General features: G+C 44.5%; 1 protein-coding gene across 10 annotated transcripts in view; it reads left to right on the top strand.

The window, feature by feature from the left end:
- Positions 1–18,516, top strand: part of LMO7 (LIM domain 7) — a 195,668-nt gene that overhangs the window by 77,298 nt on the left and 99,854 nt on the right. For all 10 annotated transcript variants that reach the window (XM_077343966.1, XM_077343965.1, XM_077343964.1 and 7 more), the window contains exon 5: positions 13,181–13,287. In XM_077343966.1, the coding sequence (XP_077200081.1) occupies positions 13,181–13,287 (107 nt within the window). The remainder of the gene's footprint in view (positions 1–13,180; positions 13,288–18,516) is intronic.

The raw sequence follows: 18,516 nt of genomic DNA, 5'->3' as shown, positions 1-18,516 counted from the left end.
TGCAGGGTAGATCGAGATAGAGCGTTAGTCTGTCTGGAGCAGCGGAAAAGAGCGAGATCGGTATGGTGGGACAAGAGGCAGAACTGAACTGAGAAACCCCGGGGAAAAAACCTATTTATATACAATCATGAACAATGGATTTTCACGCCATTGGTCAGTTTTGGTTTAATTTCTGTGAAAGAACACTTGCAGAACTTTATGGCTGGGGGTCACCACAACAGGAGGGACTGTATTAAAGGGCCACGGCATCAGGAAGGTTGAGAGCCAATGGCATAGAACATGGGGAACATAGGAATAAGTACAGTACAATTCAGCAGCAACATCAAACTGAACAGCAGTAGCAATAATGATTTCAACAACATTCCAGTAATTTATGGCCATGTCGACCCCCCCCTCTTCAAAAATGGCCAAGGATGGGTGGGAAGGGGAGGGGCCCCAGGTGGGCGTGTCCACAGCTCTGCTTCTCAACCATATTCTGCATGATTGCACCACTTCTGGGGCTTCTCAAAGCCTGATGCATGTTTCAGGGGGTTCTCAACAGTAAAAAGTTGAGAAAGGCTGGCCTAGGTTCAGGTATTTTTCAGGGTGTATTTCTTGCCCAATACTAGTTTCTTGAGAATGTCTTTGCCATCATTGCTAACGGTCAGCATTGTCTTCTGTTCACAGTCCATGGCACCAATGCAGACTCTCAAAGGCTGTGGGGAGGGATGTCTCACCACCCCTGCAGGTTTCTAATATTTAAGGGGCTCCTTCTGACACCTTTCCTGGTGCCTGCCAAGTATTTTTAGAAAGTGTGTGGGGTAGAGATGTCAGACTCCAGTTGGGTAAAACAAGAATAACAAACACAGAGTGCAGATTTCTGAGTCAGCTGTGATAACCACCCCAAGCTGTAGAGAATGGGCGGTATAAAACTCTAAATAAATAGAATAAATAAGAGTTACTTGTTTATTCAAACCAACAGGTGGAATGGCTGAAAATCACACCCATTAAATGTGTTAAAAAGCGTCCGCTAATCCCACCATTCTGCACTTTGATTGCCTCCCCCCCTTCCTCGTAAAGCGTCCTGAATCTAATTTTTATTTTAACCCCCCCCCAAGTTAGAACGTTAAAAAGTTACAACGTTATAATGCTGCTGTGTGAGACTGCAAGACTGCTTATTAGTAAACTTAGAAACAGCATTGTAACATGATCACCCCCTTTTTTAAAAAAGATTTTTCAGAATTGAGGAGAGGAGGAGGAGGAAGGGAGGCAGGAGTGAGGATGGCAACAAGGAAAGGGGCATTCCCAAATGACTCAAAATGGCGGGCATGGGGGAAAATCCGACTGCATGCATTTCCACCGTGGGAAGCCCTAAATTTGATCCCACTTAGGAAGATGAAATTTGGTTTCCTGGAGATTCTTTCACTGTGGGGCAATTGGGGTCCAATTTGGGACTGCGCCTGAAGCAAAATTTAGTGCAGAAACAGACGAAGAAGTTAACCCTTTACAAATGCGAATCCAAACAAAATCGCTACTGCAGAAACAGTCAGGGTGTCTGTTGTGGGGAGAGGAAGGGAAGGTGCTTTGAGACTTCTCTGGGTAGCAAAAAGCAAGGTACAAAAAACCAGCTCTTCTCATCTTTATTCGGCTTTCATGGATGTCCAATTGACGCCGCCATGTGCAAGAAGAAAAACTCATCTTAACAACAACAAAAATGGCAGTAGCCAACAGTTGATTTAGGAAGACGGAAAGAGCAGTGGTGGAAATCCCCCCCTCTACCAAAAATGGAAAGGCCTGGAGGGTTGTTTCCTGCACCTCCCCAAGGCACACTTGGTTTGCTTGTAAGTTTGACCCATACATTAAGCACACCGCTGCTACCGTCACAGCCATGCAGTGGCCCAATTAGGAATGGCTTAACCGGAATCTTTAGTTCAGCACATTGGTCCGTAGTGTGGCTTCACAACAGCCAGTAAGTTTGACCTGAGCCTCAAAGAGGTGGAAAGGCAGAGATGGAGATTAGTGTCTGGGAATTTTGGCCTCCCCAGTCTTGTGATCAAACCCCTCTTTCCCTGCACTGCAAAGACAATAAGCAATACATCTGTAGTGCCTAATGAGCCACAAAGGGTTTTTTGTCTTCCTGATATATTTAAAAAAGAAAAAAAAACAACCCAAAGGCCTTTTAATAGGCTATACTTCCTACTCCTCGCCACCCCCTAAAAATGAAGTGCTTCAGGAGCCGGGTTAGAACATGTAGCTCCAAGCTCCTGAATTATCATGAGTTTTTATGGTCAGCACAATGAATTCCTTATGTGTAAAAGCTTATTTATAACTCTGGAAATCTCTAGTTTGTAGGATATTTTTTTTCTTAAATATATCTTTTCCAGAATTGTACCAGTCGTTAATGGGGAGGTAAAATGGAAACATGTTTTAGATGCTTAAGGCATGAAAGAATATTGATCTGAATTGGAAGATGTCTAAGAACAGTGGAATCTCTTTCAAAGTAAGGCATTTGGGGACAAAAAGCATTTGAATGCATTCAGCTGAAAATTCCTGTAATATAAACATCTGTCCTCTCCCCCAAAGGCCAAATGTGCGGCTTTTACGAGTTAGCTTATTATAATTAATTACTTAAATTTATATATTGCCATCCCAATATGGCTCACTTCTTCCCCATTCCCTTACGCATTCTACATGTTTCATGCCCAACTACGTTCATTGCAGTACATGCGGAACTGAATACTTCTGGGGTCGAAATCTAGGATTACCAGCTCTGACCTAGGAAAATTCTGAAGATTTGGTGTTAGAACCTGATTCGTCAAATCAGTGCATTCTCAGTTATCAAGAGGGTCAAACAGTGTTTTCCAACTTTTTTACCATTGAGAAACCCCTGAAATATTCTTCAGGCTTTGAGAAAGCCCAGAAATGGTGTGATCATGCAGATTATGGTTGGGAAACATAGCTGTGGTTGGGAAACATAGCCCACCCATGGCCCCTCCCCTTGCCACCCCCTCCAGGCCCATCACTGGCAATTTTGGGAGGGGGCGGTGGGTCAACAACCACCATGTATGGTCACATCACCCGATAAATGTTTAACAAATTTGAAATGTAATTAATTAATTAATTAATTCACCCCAATCCATTTGGGAAACCCTTCCAGGGTCATCAAGAAAACCCAAGATTTCATGAATCCCTGGTTGAGAAAGTCTGTGGTAAAGGGACCAAGGATGAAACCCCAAATTATACAGCATAAGCCATGTTCACACCAGTCCGTAACTGGCCATTGACTGGCAAATCCATTTCCTGCCCCTGACAAAGTGGCCTGTCCTCTGCAGAAGCTTAGGCCTCAATAAACCCATTCATTTTTGAGAATTCGCAAGTCTCCTCTTTGTGTCCTGCTTGTGATAGACTGATAAGTGTGCCACCCTGGAATTTGTAACCTTCTCATGCAGAATGTAGATGGCAAGCATTCTTTCACTGACGGCTTCACTCTCTGAGCAGCTTTACATTGAGATGGTTGGAATTCCAGCTACAAGTTCAGGTGAAGGTTAAACTATTGTTGTGTTTTAAAACAGCGACAGTAATAGTACATGTTCACGGAGATGATACCTTCATGGCTATCAAATTTAAAAAATGTCTTCTTGCAGGTTTAACAGAATCTTACCTGTGATGCCTTTACCCTGAAGGAGAAGAGCAACAGCCCTTCTTATTCCACCCTAGAAGCAGGGGTGTAATCCTAGTTGGCCAGGCTCTGGGCATGGGCAATGTACCAGTCCCCCCAGTTGGTACAGGGCAACTCCCCGTCTCCCATTACCCTCCAACACTCCAAGTGGCAATGGGAGGGAAGGGCATTGGCTGTGTCCCTTCCAGGGAAAACCCGGAAGTGACGTAGATGGGTAGCTCTAGGAATTGTGGGAAAATCTGTGGTTTTACTGCCCCGTGTCCTTGCCCCCAGTCCTCCCTTCAGCTGCCAGACTCAGCTAGTTTATTCCTGAAAAGGAAGTGTGTACATGAAAAACAAAGCCACTGACTGTTTTATTTTGTTTATATGGAATTTTTATTTATTTAAAACATTTTATTAGCTGCCTTACTTCTACATAGAGGTCCAGCCAGCTTTAAAATATAGATTTAGATAAAATACATAAAAACAGAATTTAAAACAATCATTTAGGATTGCTAGTAAATTGATTACATGACGTCTTGGATAAAACCTTCTTCAGCTGCCTCCTAAAGATTGAAAGTGAGGAGGCCCACCTCCCTTGGGTTCTTCCATGTTTCTGGGGCTGCTGCTGAAAATGCCCTGTTTCATGTACCCACTAACGGGACTTCTTTGATTGATGGGACAGTCATGAGGGTCTCTCCCTGTGATATTAATTCCTGGGATCAAGACAAGTTACAATGATCTTACAAAAACGCCATATAGCAAAACAAGGTAATTAAAGCTGATATATAGCAGAAATCAATCAACAGGGAAACCTTAATAGACTCAAAGTCCAGCTAAGTAAATCAGTCTTGCGTTGCTATTAAAATGCTATTAAAATTCCTGAACAACTTTTAATGGCACTGAGGTTTTCTTACTGTGGTGGAATTGCCTTCCTGATCTGTAGGTTTATAGATAGGCTTATCCAGTACTTGCTAGTAACGGGCAAACTCCAAGCAATTTTTTTCCAATGTCTGCTGACACTTATCTGCTTGGTGGGCAGAAGCAGGATGACAAAACGGAATGGGCAGTGTTCTTCACTGACGCATGATGATGTCACTTCTGACACAACACTGAAATACTTGCATGGGTCTGGCTGACTGCTAGAGCAATGCCAGCACTTCCGAGTCATGCTGGAAATGCCCCCTAACAAAGTTCAGTCCTTTTTCAGTAAATACCCATTCCCCCATCTCGTATGTGTTGCTGGGCCATGCCTGGGAACCCTATTTATTGAGCACCAAGAAGTAGAGGATCTTCAGTCACTCCCAGTGAACAGGCTTCCTTTATGAAAAAGCTTTTTATTGAACGAATAAAAAACTAGACATCACATTGCTAAGACTGAAGATGGTAATCAAACCAGTCTTTTATCTTCTCTTTGCCCCCGGCCCCTCCCTGCACCAAATGGTTTGGGTGCAAAGACAATCTCTGCGTGAAGGCACCTACTGGGTCCTGGGAAAGATGGCAGTTCCCAAGTCCTTCACAGTAGGGAGGCAGGACATTTGAGTTCAAGGGCTAGCTTCATTCATACCTGTTATAGTCAGTAACAAAACGTCAAAAACTGAGGCTGTGAAGCTAAAGATCAAACAACCCTGATGGAGTGTGAGCAGAGCTGCTGCTGCAGGCATGGCTATCGACAGGAATTAAATCACATAGCAGGAATGTAGCAGGACAAAAGAATACAATGCAAAGTGTCATGGCATGTAGCATGGCATAGCATAGCACAAGAATGACAAGACAAGACATGGCACAAACATAACATGATTTTGACGGGACAAGGAAACAAATGGACAATCGGTGCAGTCATTGAAAAACTGTTTAAGTATGAACTGTGGTTTGCTTGGGATGGCAACAAAGGAATTTGCTCAGCATTCGCTACAAACCTGATGCTTTTAATTGCAATGCCTTCTCCTAATAGGGTGTGTTGTGGTAGTTACTGTACCATGGATTGCCATCAACTTTTTTGTTAGTTTGCTTGTTACATTTATATACTGCCCTCCCCTGAGGCTCTGGCTACCCCATAGGGCAGGCTAACTGTGTTGTTTCCAAAATGTGAGCCATCGGGATAGGAAGCAGCCGGCCCCAGGGAGGTTTGCCCGGCCTCGGCCATGGCCTTTTCGGTCCTGGCCCCAACCTGGTGGAATGAGCTCCTGGAGGAGCTGCGGGCCCTGCGGGAGCTTCCATCTTTCCGCAGGGCCCATAATACGGAGCTCTTTCGCCAGGTTGTCGGTTGAGGCCAGGCGGCAAGTGAAATCAGGGCCCCCCTGTGGGATCGGAGTAGCAGTAGTGAATGCCAACAGCGCCCTCTTTCTCCCTCCCCTCCAGTATGGCTTCTTCGGGGTGGGTTGCACTAAATAACTGTTTTTACCGCCACATCTTGTATTGTGTTTTATTGCGTATGAGGATTTTTAGTGGGGTTTTTTAACTCGCCTCGAGCCTTTGCAGAAAGGCAAGTAATAATAATGATGATGATGATGATAATAACAATAACAGTAACAACAACAACTTCCACGTTGGAACAAGAAGCAGCAGCAGCTGCCATTTTGTGCTGAGGCACATTGCTGCCTCTTGTTTGTACTGGGAGGAGCACCCAGCCCCAGGGCTGCCCTGGCACCACCTCCTTCAAGCTAAACACCCTGATTGGCTGTTTGGACTTGGCTTGCGCAGTCACATGGACTATCAAGTATTTTCATTGTCTGTTCAGTGAAATCACTGAAAAAAATACCAAATATTTACATGTCGGGTATTTTTTCAGGTTTTTTCCTTGGACAGTGAAAATGCCAGTCTGTCTGAGTCAACAGTGGGCATCTGTCAACTGTACTCCTTTCAGCCTTGTGTTAATGTTTGTTCTTATGTGTGTGCAATTTATTGACTGTACTAGTAGTAAAGCCCATTGCATGCTGTATTGCAACGGGCATTAGCTCATGGTTTGGTGTGGGTTTTGTGCCTCACTTGGAAGCTGGCAACCCTAAGAGGAGGTCTCTCTGCGCACAACAGTCCTGACCTAAGTCAGGTTCAAGCACACCTAGGAAGTGTGGAATTCCAGAACCTGAACCTACAGTTATCTGGCAACCTTACCTCCTTTCTCCAATGTTTTATTGACCTGAAATAGGCCAGGGGCACTATGTGGCTGGTTGGCTTCGGAGGCACTATACCCTTTTGTGGCCCCACTCTCAAACCTCTAGGAATATTTCCAACCCAGGGGTAGCCAAGCTCCAGGTGGGGCCTGGAGATCTCCTGGACTCACTGCTCATCTCCAGACTATAAATATCAGCATTGTATCCTTTTGAAGCCTACTTCCAAACTTTTCTTTCACTGGGCTTAGCTAGCACACTCTGTCGCTTGGCTGGTGATGTCTGCCCTTCCGAAGCCTGATGCCTGTTGGCAACTGTTGTCTGCAAAGCCAAATCATTCAGACTATAAAGATCAGCTCTGCAGGCAGAAATAGCTGTTTTAGAAGGTGGACAGGACTTTTGAGCAAAAGAAACACTTGAGGCATCCCACACAGGTTTTTGTGGAGCTTAAACACTTGAGGCCTGCAACACAGGGTTGTTGTGCAGACGAGACAAATGAACCTCTACAACAGCATCCAGTTTCATCTGCACAGCAACCCCGCGTAGTAGGTCTCAAAGGTTTAGATAATGGAGAAGAGACACACGTGCTTGTCTCTAGGAACAAGGCCAGCCACAGCAGTAGAGTAAGTAAGAAGGAGCTTTTCTGTGGCCTCCTTGTCAGCCAGCTGTTGGACCGAGAGGAAAGGTATCCCCCCCCCAAAGGAAAGCACAAGGACGCCCACAGACTCCTCGGCGTTGCTCTTGGAAATGCCTCCCTCGCCTCAGTCAGGGTCTGTTAGAGGCTCCTTCACAGCAGACCTGAAGGGAGGAGGGTTCAAAATCCTGAGAAGGAGCAGCAATTGGCCCGGGGGGGGGGGAATATTCCACCAATAAGAGGCTTCAGAATCTTCAGCATTTTGTCAGGGTCATGATTTTATATATATAGAAGCCAGAAGATGGTCTTTTGTGCACTGGTGTTTTCCTGTGCTTTCACTGGTCCATTCCCTTCAGGTGTATTTTTCTCTTCTGCATGCCAATTCACTTTGACTTTACAGGTGATTTGGGCTTTCTTTTTGTTTTTGCATGGATTTTCTTCCCTTCAGCACTCAGTTCATTTTCTTTTGTTGCAGTTTTTCCTCTTTCTTTGCTCTCAAGGCGAGGTAATTCTCAAGCATAACGATTCCATCAGATTTCCCCCCCTTCCTTTTCCCACCTCTTGAATGCTACTCCTCCACCACCCACATTGTGCAATTTGGGAGGTCTCTCCTTATTGGTCAGTTTCAGGCAGGTCATATTTTTTGGAATTGGAGGTAGAGAGTATTCTATTTATAGTTACTCTCGGGTTGCCAATTTCTTGAGGGGGATATCTTATATTTGACAAAAGGGAAATGGCTTTATTACAGCTTGCTATCAGTTTCTTTTTCTCAGTGAGCCAAGCCTAGCATTCAACTCTTTAATGTTAGACTTCTCCTGTTTTTGTAAAAAAGAAACAAGAAACCAATGAAGCCATGAAGATTTAATAGTCCCCTAAAACGGCTACCCAACAGTAACAACGCATAGAAGAATCTCTACCTCCAATTTCAAAAAAACATGCGCTACCTGAAACTGACTGATAAGAATAGACCAACCACAATGCAGTCCCACACCCCCCAAAACCTAGAATTCAACAATTATTTGCCTTTTTCTCCTTGGGGTGCAGCACCCATACTCCGCTATTCCCAATAGAAAATTGATTTTTTTTAAAAAAAGGTGCAGATTACATGGACAGGATTCAAATTAAAGGAACACCACCTTCTCCGGGAATCCGGAGCAAGTTGTGAGAGCAGGAAGTGGGTATGTGTAGTTTATGTTGGTTCAAGTGGCTTGAATGATGTGTTCTTATTTGGCTTTATTGGTTTAAAGGTTGTTTTCATTATGTCTGTTCTTAATGTGTTAGCTGCTTTGGTGGCCCCAGCAAGGCCAGAAAGGTGGGGTATAAATTTTATAACTTAATGAAATCAAAGATAACTATAATCCATTAAAAATGGAGAACCAGTATGCCCTCCAGGACTGTGGCCTTATCAGCTGACATCCCTTCTGTCATGGCTTGATTCAACTTTAATTTGGTCTCAGTCACATGACCATGGCTGACAGCCATTGGCTGGGAACAGGAGTAACAGCCTCGGGGAGCATAGATAAAATGCATGAGCATATTGATGACTCATGACTCCAGAGTGGTAGACAATCTCCCCCAAAGGTTTCACATCAATATTGAAAAGCAGTACAGAAGACACAACCCTGGGGCAGACACAGGAATGATCCTGTCTTGTTGGTTAAGATATTTATGTAAATTGTAACTCTCTAGGCTGGCAGGGGCTTCTGGGAATTGTAGTCCATGGACATCTGGAGGGCCGCAGTTTGACTACCCCTGCTCTAGGCCATTGGCTCATCAAGAAAGATTCAATTGCTCCAGTTTTAATGCAGTCTTCTGCTTTGAAAACTTGGCTAACTTGGCTAATATTGAGGAACCCACTATTTTGGGGGGGAATGAAAGGTTGAATAGCTGGAAAAGGGAGGCATGGCCCTTGTCTCTGTTGAAATGGGGATTGTTCACTGGGACAAAGGATGTCCTTGGTGTGCATTAACAAGGCCTTGAAGCCTGTTGACAAAGGGTCAAGGGCAGATGTGTCATCTAGGAAATCCTGAAGTTTTTCTGCCACCACACTCGGTCTCCTTCCTTACAAAAGCAAGTTTCTACAATTCTAATTCCACAATTAACCGTATTTTTTAATCCCAAAGGAATTCTTTATCCATCAAGGCTGAATACTATTTCTAAAGTAGTAGCATGCCAGATAGAACCATCTGTATATGAAATCCACACCCACTGGAGTATCAGGAAGACAAGGGGTTTTGTTTGTTTGTTTATTTGATTTCTACGCCACACCCTTTCAGCACAGCCATCTCAGGGTGGTTTACAATAGAGACAGTAACAATCATAAAACAATTAATAGCACTTAAAAACCATTAAAATGAACCAAGACGCTGTGGTTGTCAGATATGCCGACTGAACAGCTCTGATCCTTTCACAGTCCAGGGTGGGAGAGGGTTATGGTGGAGGGCCCTATTGTTGATATCCTAACGTACTGATAGCTATGTTTATTTACGTAAAAGGTAGACATGTTGAGGAGGGGGCCAATTTGTATACTGCAACTTTAGAGGCAAGGACTTGGAGCGGTGGTTTCAAATTATGGGAAAGGAGGTTCCACTTAAATATTAGAAAGCATTTTCTGGTGTTGAGGGCTGTTTGAAGACGGAATATTCTACCTCGGAGGGTGGTGGAGCCTCCTTTGTTGAAAGTATTTAAGAGGAGATTGAAATAGCACCCGTCAGAAGGGTGTGTTTTTTTAAGTCTCTTAGAAGTTGGGGGGCTGGACTGGATGGCCCTTTGTGATCTCTTCCAGCTCTGTGATTCCGATTCTGGTGAGTTACCTGTGCTTTCCTTAGTCAGTGTGTGAGTCGTTCTTCCTTCAGGCTTCCAATCTTTGCCCTTTCTCTTCCTCCCTTCCGCTTCTGTAATTCTTTTGTAAGGAATGAGGCAGAGATTGATAATGTTTGGCTCTGCCTCCTGTAGAAGCCATCGATGGGTTTGACTCCACCTCCTGCAGCAGCCATTTTGGATTGGCATCTCCCCCACTTTTAAAAATTCCAAAAGTGCCCGCAGGCTCAAAAGGTTAGGTAGCCGTGGTGTCTTAAATTATGGCTGCTGATACCTGCAGTCCTTTAGAATGCTGGTGAAGTTTAAGTGTTAGCAGATTTTAATTTAATTCCCTTAATACCTCTAATACTGTTTAAAGTAATCATCATAATGATGATTACTTGAATGATTACTTGAATGCATGTACAGTGTTAGCTTTGGACTTGTAGGCTCTTTGTATATATTTATGCTAATCTATTCATAGTTGTTAAACAGAATTCTGGTTTTGCTTGCATAACTTCAGTTGGCACAGTGTATGAACTGGAAAGGTGAGCATGCAGATGAAGGTAGGAAAAGAATCCAAAATAAGTAATGGGAGGAATTAAATCTCACTTGGGCTTGGACAAAAGTTTGTGGGGTTTCTTCTTACATAGAGTTCTGAATGGTCTGGAAGCTTCTTCCTTTTTAAAATCCCACCACACCTCTTTCTCGTTGAATGTTAAAGATGTGCCATAACTTGTATTTCTGCTAAAGGTGTTTTTTTTGTCCCAGATGAGTGGCAAGGTGTCATTGGGGGGAGGGGGGTGTTCCGGAATTCGCACTGGTTACATAAGAGGAACACACGACTACCATCCAGGTTATTTAAACTATGAGGAAAGCAAACATCTGAAGAACTTGACAAGAAGCCAGCACCTTTAAATTCTGTTTAGTCACTAGACATGTGTGTTGTTTATACACACACACACACACACACACACACACACACAGGGCACTGAGAATTTTAACCTGGTTTTATGTAAACAAAGATTACCTCCACAGACTCAAAACGTGGGCTGTTATAACTAGCTTTCCCTCCTTAAAGTGTGTGGATTGATACAGCATAATTCTGCAGGGCCTGCAATATGGAGCTCTTCCACCAGGCCAGGGGTAGTCAAACTGCGGCCCTCCAGATGTCCATGGACTACAATTCCCAGGAGCCCCCTGCCAGCATTTGCTGGCAGGGGGCTCTTGGGAATTGTAGTCCATGGACATCTGGAGGGCCGCAGTTTGACTACCCCTGCACCAGGCATTGGTTGAAGTCAACCCAGCCAACAATATCTGCTGGTCCCCCAGAAGCCCTCCCCACATCAACTGAATCCCAAACCGACCAACCTATGGGACCGTAGCTGACAGGTTCACGTTGTCACCATTAGTATCAGAACTGTTATATGGAAATGTTACCGGAATTATTATCACTAGTTATGGAAACCACTGCTACTGTTGTATTCTACTTGATGTTATTGAATTACACTGTACTTCTCTCTGTGTTCCACGTAAACCACCCTGAGCTGCAGGGGAGGGCGATATATAAATCTAAGAAATAAATAAAATAAAGAATCATTTGTCTTGTGCTGATTGTGCTCTCTGGACTCCGCAAGGGTGTCAGAGTCGGAGAGGGCTTTGGAAGAGTTTCGAGGGTGTGTTGGGTTAGGCGTTTGTGTCCCAACTCATGCCACTGGTATTGTGTATTTTGGCCCTTCGTCAGTACTTAGTTAGGTCAGTTTGCTTGTTCATTGGAAAATGATAAGATGAGAGAATCTGATCATGGCTTTCTGGTACCGCATTGCGTCAGCAAAGGTGGGATAGACATAGTTTGTGCACCTGAGTTCCTGATGTGCAGAGGGGACCCACAAAAAGCCAATCAGATTAAAGATAGGTGGGCATCCTAATGAATATTCTCCGACATCGCTGCTGCGGGTCAGTGTGTGAAGTCAATTTTCTTAAATTTGCTTATAAATGGTGACATGCATTTGAGCAACGATTGCTAATAAAAAGCAATAAATTCGGTCCCCACCCCCACCCCACCTGCAGATTTCTGCAACCCTTCCCTGCCTTATATCAGTGGTCTTGTACCTTTGTGGATGCCATCAGTGACTGGAACAGCTTGTGTTAAAGACTTCAGGATTGTAGCATTTGCTGTGCCCGGTCCTGGATGCCGTTTCTGTTGGATTGCCTTGGAATGCATACTGGGGAATCATTTTGCTCACGGTTTCAGTGGGACTTAAGTCACTGGTATCCCAAACACAATCTGTTCACCAGTGGGGGGGGGGAGACCGGCAGACTCCTCTTCCTGTGTCGTTCTGCACCTGGTCCACCCACTGAGCAAGCTGGCTCCTTGCAGGTGTAATAAAGCCAGCGCCGAAGCCACACCTGTAATTTTTAGTTTACCCAGTTAAAACCATACGTTTGTGTTCTCTCTCTCTCTCTCTGGCCCCACGTGTTCCTTTGGTTTCTTTCTGACTCGCATTAGCTTCCTCAGAAACCAGAGCCAGATTCCAGGTGCCGTGTTCCGCAGCCAGCCTGTAATCATAGAAACAGAGTCCCTCCTCCTCCGTCTTCTGTTGCCAACCGTTTCTGGGTGGGTGAATGTCAGTCGCAAGAGAGCTATTTTTAAATGTGAGAGGTGAGGCTTGCCATGTGAAGCTTCCCCCCTCCCCCCCCCCAAAAAAAGAGGGCGTTTGTTTGCAGAGCTGACATCAAAGTGGAGATCGCTGCGGAGTGGCCGGGCATTCTTTGCTTTCTACCTGCTGTCAGTCAGTGAGCTCGCCTCTCCGCCAAGGGATCTGTATGAAATATTACTGTGGGTGATCCAGAAGGCACTCGTCTTTTTGCCGTTCTCTCGGCACGCTGGACTTTGAAACTTTGGAGTTTGTGCTGATCCAGATTGCGGTCCGCTCCTCCCTGTTTGCTTAAACTTAAAGCAATCCCTTCCCAATATCTTTTTTTCTTTTCTTTTTGCAGGATAATATAAATGTTTTTTTGAAAGCCTGTGAAAAGCTTGGATTAAAAGAAGCTCAGCTTTTTCATCCCGGTGACCTTCAGGATCTATCGAATCGGGTGACTGTCAAGTAAGTGCTCTGTTTTTTTTCCAGTTTAACTTCAAGAACCTTAGAGTTTTTCTTCACTATTCTCGGTGCTGCTGTTTCTGAGCAATAATTTAATATTTCATTTGTTACCTTCTGTTTGGAGAGTGTTTGTCCTTTTCAAGAGGAGATGTTTTAGGTGCACTAAGCCCACTATATACTAATGAAGGGTTGCATTGCTTAAAGATGTAAAGTAGAAGGTTCCGCCGTTTTAAAAATACAAAAGCCAAAATGGGACCCTTTGCTGTCATCTTGTAATTACCAGGAGGCTGGGATCAGCATGTAGGGTTGGTGTACCTTTTTGGTCTGGCATTCGGATCTTGAAATCTGTAATCTTAGAGGGATGGACCTAAATATGCCCTCTTCTCCGTAGATGAGTTTACCAGCCTGTTGTGTGAGGTCCTTTTATTCTTTTGAGGCGTGGCGCTTAGAGTTAGCTACAATTATGAACTTTGAACCAGGAAGTCCTGGATCAATATCTGAATTGAGTGATGGGTTCCCTAGGTGGTCTTGGGTGTAAACTGTTACCTCTCAGCTTCCCACTACTACGCTGAGTAGTGATGGTGGTCTTAAAGAGCTAATGTAAGGTCTGCTGAAGATCATGCATGTGCAGCCTTCACAATCATCAGTAAGTTACTATACAGAACTGTGCAGCTCCTGAGCGTTAATGCAAAATTGGGAATAACAGCATGTCCCTGAGGATAATCCTTTTGCTCACCAGGCCAAATTTGATTATAGGAGATGTTAGGATGAGAAACAACTGTTTTCAAAAGGGGTTCGTATGGAAAGCAAAGCTACGGTGTGTTCAAGCTATTAATTGCTGCTATTATCGTTGGTTTCATGAGAAGGTTTGTAAAAAAACATGTGTTAGATCTTGCACAATAATTCGTTTCCTTCCATGAGCTCTGGCTCCTTTAAAAAGAAATTGGTTAAGACATTCATGAGTTTCAGTAAAGAACAGGATAAAACCCTTAATACGCTGCCAAGAATTTTGTCGTTAACAAGTGTAACTAAGGTAAATATGGCATGCAGGAAGTGTTTCCTCGGGGCTGTTGAGTGTGCCCTCTGTCCCAGCGCATACGTGATTGTTGAAAAGTTGGAGAGAGCACTCATCGATAAGACCGAAATGTTCAGGAGACAGTTTCAATTTTGGACCTTCCTGTTCGTCTGAGAAGGACAAGGGTAATATGTACACAAGTGACAGAGGGGGTGTGTTGCCAGGAACAGTAAACAATGTTGTAAAATCAATATTGCTAAACCTCTGGAGGAATTCATACTAGTCAAAATTGGGCTTTGGCCATAGCCATTGCCTGGTGGCCTAGAGCTAGGACGGGGATGGCCAAACTGTGTCTCTCCAGATGTCCATGGACTACAGCTCCCATGAGCCACTGCCAGAGGATCCCCAGGCCCCCCCTGGAGGCCAGCATCCTACCTGAGGCTTGTCAGAAACACCTCCAGTCAACTGAGTGATGTAGCTGATGAGTAATGCGTGTACAGAAATATGAGGGGCTGATGATGTTTTTCCCATATGGAAAAAGGGAAATAAACAGCTGGCAGGCTGACAGAGCTCTACCCTTGAAGCCCAGCAAAGGGTCTCCTCCTTTCTTGACATGTGAAAATTTGCCCAGGCATGCCCTGTCCAGCATGGAATCCTTCTGCTAGGGGAGGGGCACAGTCCCCATTGCAGAGAACGGAACAGAGCCTGAGTCCCTCTGGATCCACTTTAGACACTGCAGAATGAGCTGCTTTATATCTGTAATAACTTCTCCCCCCTCCCACAGGACATAAAAAGGATCTGCTTCCCACCCCACCCCACCCTACTCCCTGCCAGTGTGTTCCTACCTGGGCTTACTACTTTCACTTGGTTGTGCTGAGGGACACAGTAGAAGAAGACTGTGCTCAGTTTCTTGGTTGATACCATGAAATAGCTCGCGCTGATTTCTTGCTGCCCTCATGTGAAGCATTTAGGGTGGCCAGATCCCTCTGGCTGATGGGGGGAGGGGCAGAGTTTCCATTTCTAGGTAGGGAAACTCCTACAGATTTGCAGGTGGAGCCTGGGGAGGTCAGGGACTTCAGTGGGATACACGCCATGGACACCACCCTCCAAGGTATCCATTTTCTTTGTAGTCTGGAGATGAACTGGGATCCCCAGGTCCCACCTGGAGGCAAGTACCCCAGAAGCATTTAAGGAAGGGAGAAATGGGGTACTTGCAATTAGGGATGTGCAGGGTGGAGTGCGAGCAGTAATTGGCCTGCCCTGTCACTGCCCTGCTTTGGATATGAAAGGGAATGTGAGTTCTAGCTCTTCTAGCTTTAGTACCTTTTAATCCTAACCTTATGCACCTGGTTCTTCTCTATCCATTTTTATCGCACAACAGCCTTGTGAGGTAGGTAGAGCTAAGAGTTCATAACAGCCCAGCATTTCCAGTGACCTCTGGCAGCATGGGGACTGTAACCTGGCTTTCCCAGATTTTAGTTCATGATTCTCATCATTACGCTGTTTGTTCATCAACAGTCTGAGAGCGGGGAAGGTAAAACGGTTGTCAGGCACTGGCCAGCAGCTGGCAGGAGGTCTGTGGGCCAGAGTCCCTGGAGAAAAATTAAAAAGCAAACGAACAAGGACTTAGCTACGTACTGGAAGTTTTGACCATAGAGTTCTTGGCAGTTCCTAGAACTACACAGAAATGACATGTGATTGCTAGAGCTGCTCTTATCTCTTCTGGGCAGCTCTAGGAATTGTCAGGAACTCTGTGGTCAAAACGTCCCGTAACAAAACAAGGCCTTGTTTTTCTTTTTAATTTTTCTTCTCAGGACGATCACTGCCCCGCCCCAATGGCCCCACTTTCTGCCCATTGTTTAACTCTGCTTTGGCAGGCAAGAGCTGCTATTGGCTGTAGATCTCCCACCCAAGTAGGCAAATGGGAAATGAATTTGGGGACGGGGGGAGGGGGCATGGAGACAAAGGTAAGTTCATCAGGGCCTGCATGAGCAACCTCATAAATCTAATAATAATAAATAAAATGTAATAATACTCCTAGTTATTTGCCAGTCTGATTGAAGTACATCACTGGCATTTTTAATCTTAAGAAATGCTACAAACTACTTCACATTCTCTATCTACAGTGGCTGTGAATCCTGGTGCTAAGACCATAGCTTTTGTTACCATACACGGTGTAATCAACGTGCTTTCATTAGTAGTCGTCCTCAAACGGGAATCTATAGGAGAGCTTAAGGCAGGGGTAGTCAAACTGCGGCCCTCCAGATGTCCATGGACTACATTTCCCACGATCCCCTGCCAGCGTTCGCTGGCAGGGGCTCGTGGGAATTGTAGTCCATGGACATCTGGAGCGCTGCAGTTTGACTACCCCTGCCTAAAGGGCTCATTTGGCAAAGCATGTTGTCATTCTTCTGTTTGCCTGCCCCGTTCTTTTAGGTTGGAGACTGATACCAACAATTTAAAAATAGAAAGCTACACGCCGCTATAACAATATCCCCATACAAAATCCTCTACAGTAGCCTGCTCAAGGACATTTATCACACTTCAAAAATACAGTAGCGAAGCCTATATATCTAACAATAGCAGTTTGCTTCCAGGGTTAGTTTGGAGCGATTTGGAGCTGTGTGGGCTGGTCTTGAGCTCCACCAGTCCCTATAATGTGGACCAAACTGAAACCAAAAGTTGTTGCTCAACTTTTGTTCTCTCCAACCATCAGCCTGAACAACTCATTCCGCACACGTTGGATAATGCACTTTCAGTGTAGCTTCGAAGCTGGATTTTCCTGTTCCAACTTGTTGAAAAGCATGTTCAGGTGTCGGTGACTATTAACAAGATGAATGCTGAAACATTGGTCAGTGTTTTTTTACTATTGAGAAACCCCTGAAACATTCTTCAGGGTTCAGGAAACCCCAGAAGTGATGCGATTGTGCAGAATATGATTGAGAAGGGCCATCTCGTTGCAGAGAAACAAGCTCAGGGTTCCCATTGATTTGTCATTGTCATGAGTTAAAATTTCCATGAAAATAAAATGTTCCTTATGTTCATTGTTGTGCCGTGTCTGTATCTTATTTTGAAGGGATGTTTAAACATTATCATAGTGATCAGAGAGTGTTAGGGCAGTGGTTGAGAGTAGAGGAGTAAACTACCCCCCCCCCTCCACCGGGCCTCAGTAAAAGGCGTTGAGTGGTCCCCGGTGATAAAAAGGTTGGGGACCACTGCTCTATGGTATTATCTACCCCATAGAAGTCCAGTCCCTTCCCAAATCCTTCCCTCCTCAGACTGCACCCCCAAAATCTCCATGTATTTCTCAGTCTGGAGTTGGCAACTCCATCGACCAAGTAGTAATTTTTTTTAAAACTCAAAATTAATTTTTTTTACATGTAAAGCATTTAAAATATTCCTTTTCCCTCCTCTTTGAAAGATGTTTTAAAAATGAACAAGGTGACACATTGCGGTATTCCTTTGAAGAAGGCCCTTCAAAGAAGATATTAGGCAATTCACTTTTGTAGTTCCCAGAGTTCTCTTACAAAAGCCCACAATGAAATTAATTAATGGGAACATCGACTGTGTTTTTGCTTTAGTAGTGCCAAGTGCAAGGTAACTTCCAGGTGGACCTCTTCCCTTTGTGGATGGAGTCCATCATCCTCGGGATGTTCCTTACTCTTGTGGTACGCCCATCGGTTGCAGAACAGCCTTCACCTTGGGGCACTCATTACTCAAATCATTAATACTTGTGGGAACTCCATGTAGCAACTGGTGCGGTTGCAAGTAAACAATCGGGCCCTCTACAAACTCTGCCTTGACATTTTTAGCCGTACAGTCTATGCACTTGCTCAGCATCGGATAAGGTGACCAGATTTTAACATTGGTAAAGCGGGACACCATTGACTGGGGGGGGGGGGGGCTTGATTAAAAATTTGATCTATATGGAGCAACAAGAAGTTTCATGGAATGCATAGAACGCAAAAATAGTATTGTAATATTTATATATTTTAATTTCAACATAAGTACAATTTGCCAGGTACCCCCAGATGTCCCTCCAAAAGTGGGACAATCTGGTCACATTACAAGTACCTGATAGAACACTGAACTTGGGTATCCAAGCTGCTGTTTCCATAGGCTCTTGCTTCTGGCTTCATCTAGCCTTTGCGTATTTAGCAAACTGGCAGTGATGTCTGGTGTCAGTTCTTAATTTTTTTCCCCCTTCAGGTTCTAAG

This window comes from Paroedura picta, chromosome 6 (genome assembly GCF_049243985.1).
Source record: "Paroedura picta isolate Pp20150507F chromosome 6, Ppicta_v3.0, whole genome shotgun sequence".
Taxonomy (NCBI): Eukaryota; Metazoa; Chordata; class Lepidosauria; order Squamata; family Gekkonidae; genus Paroedura; species Paroedura picta.
Note: the sequence above shows the minus strand (reverse complement) of the source record. Positions and strands in the feature narration are given on the sequence as shown.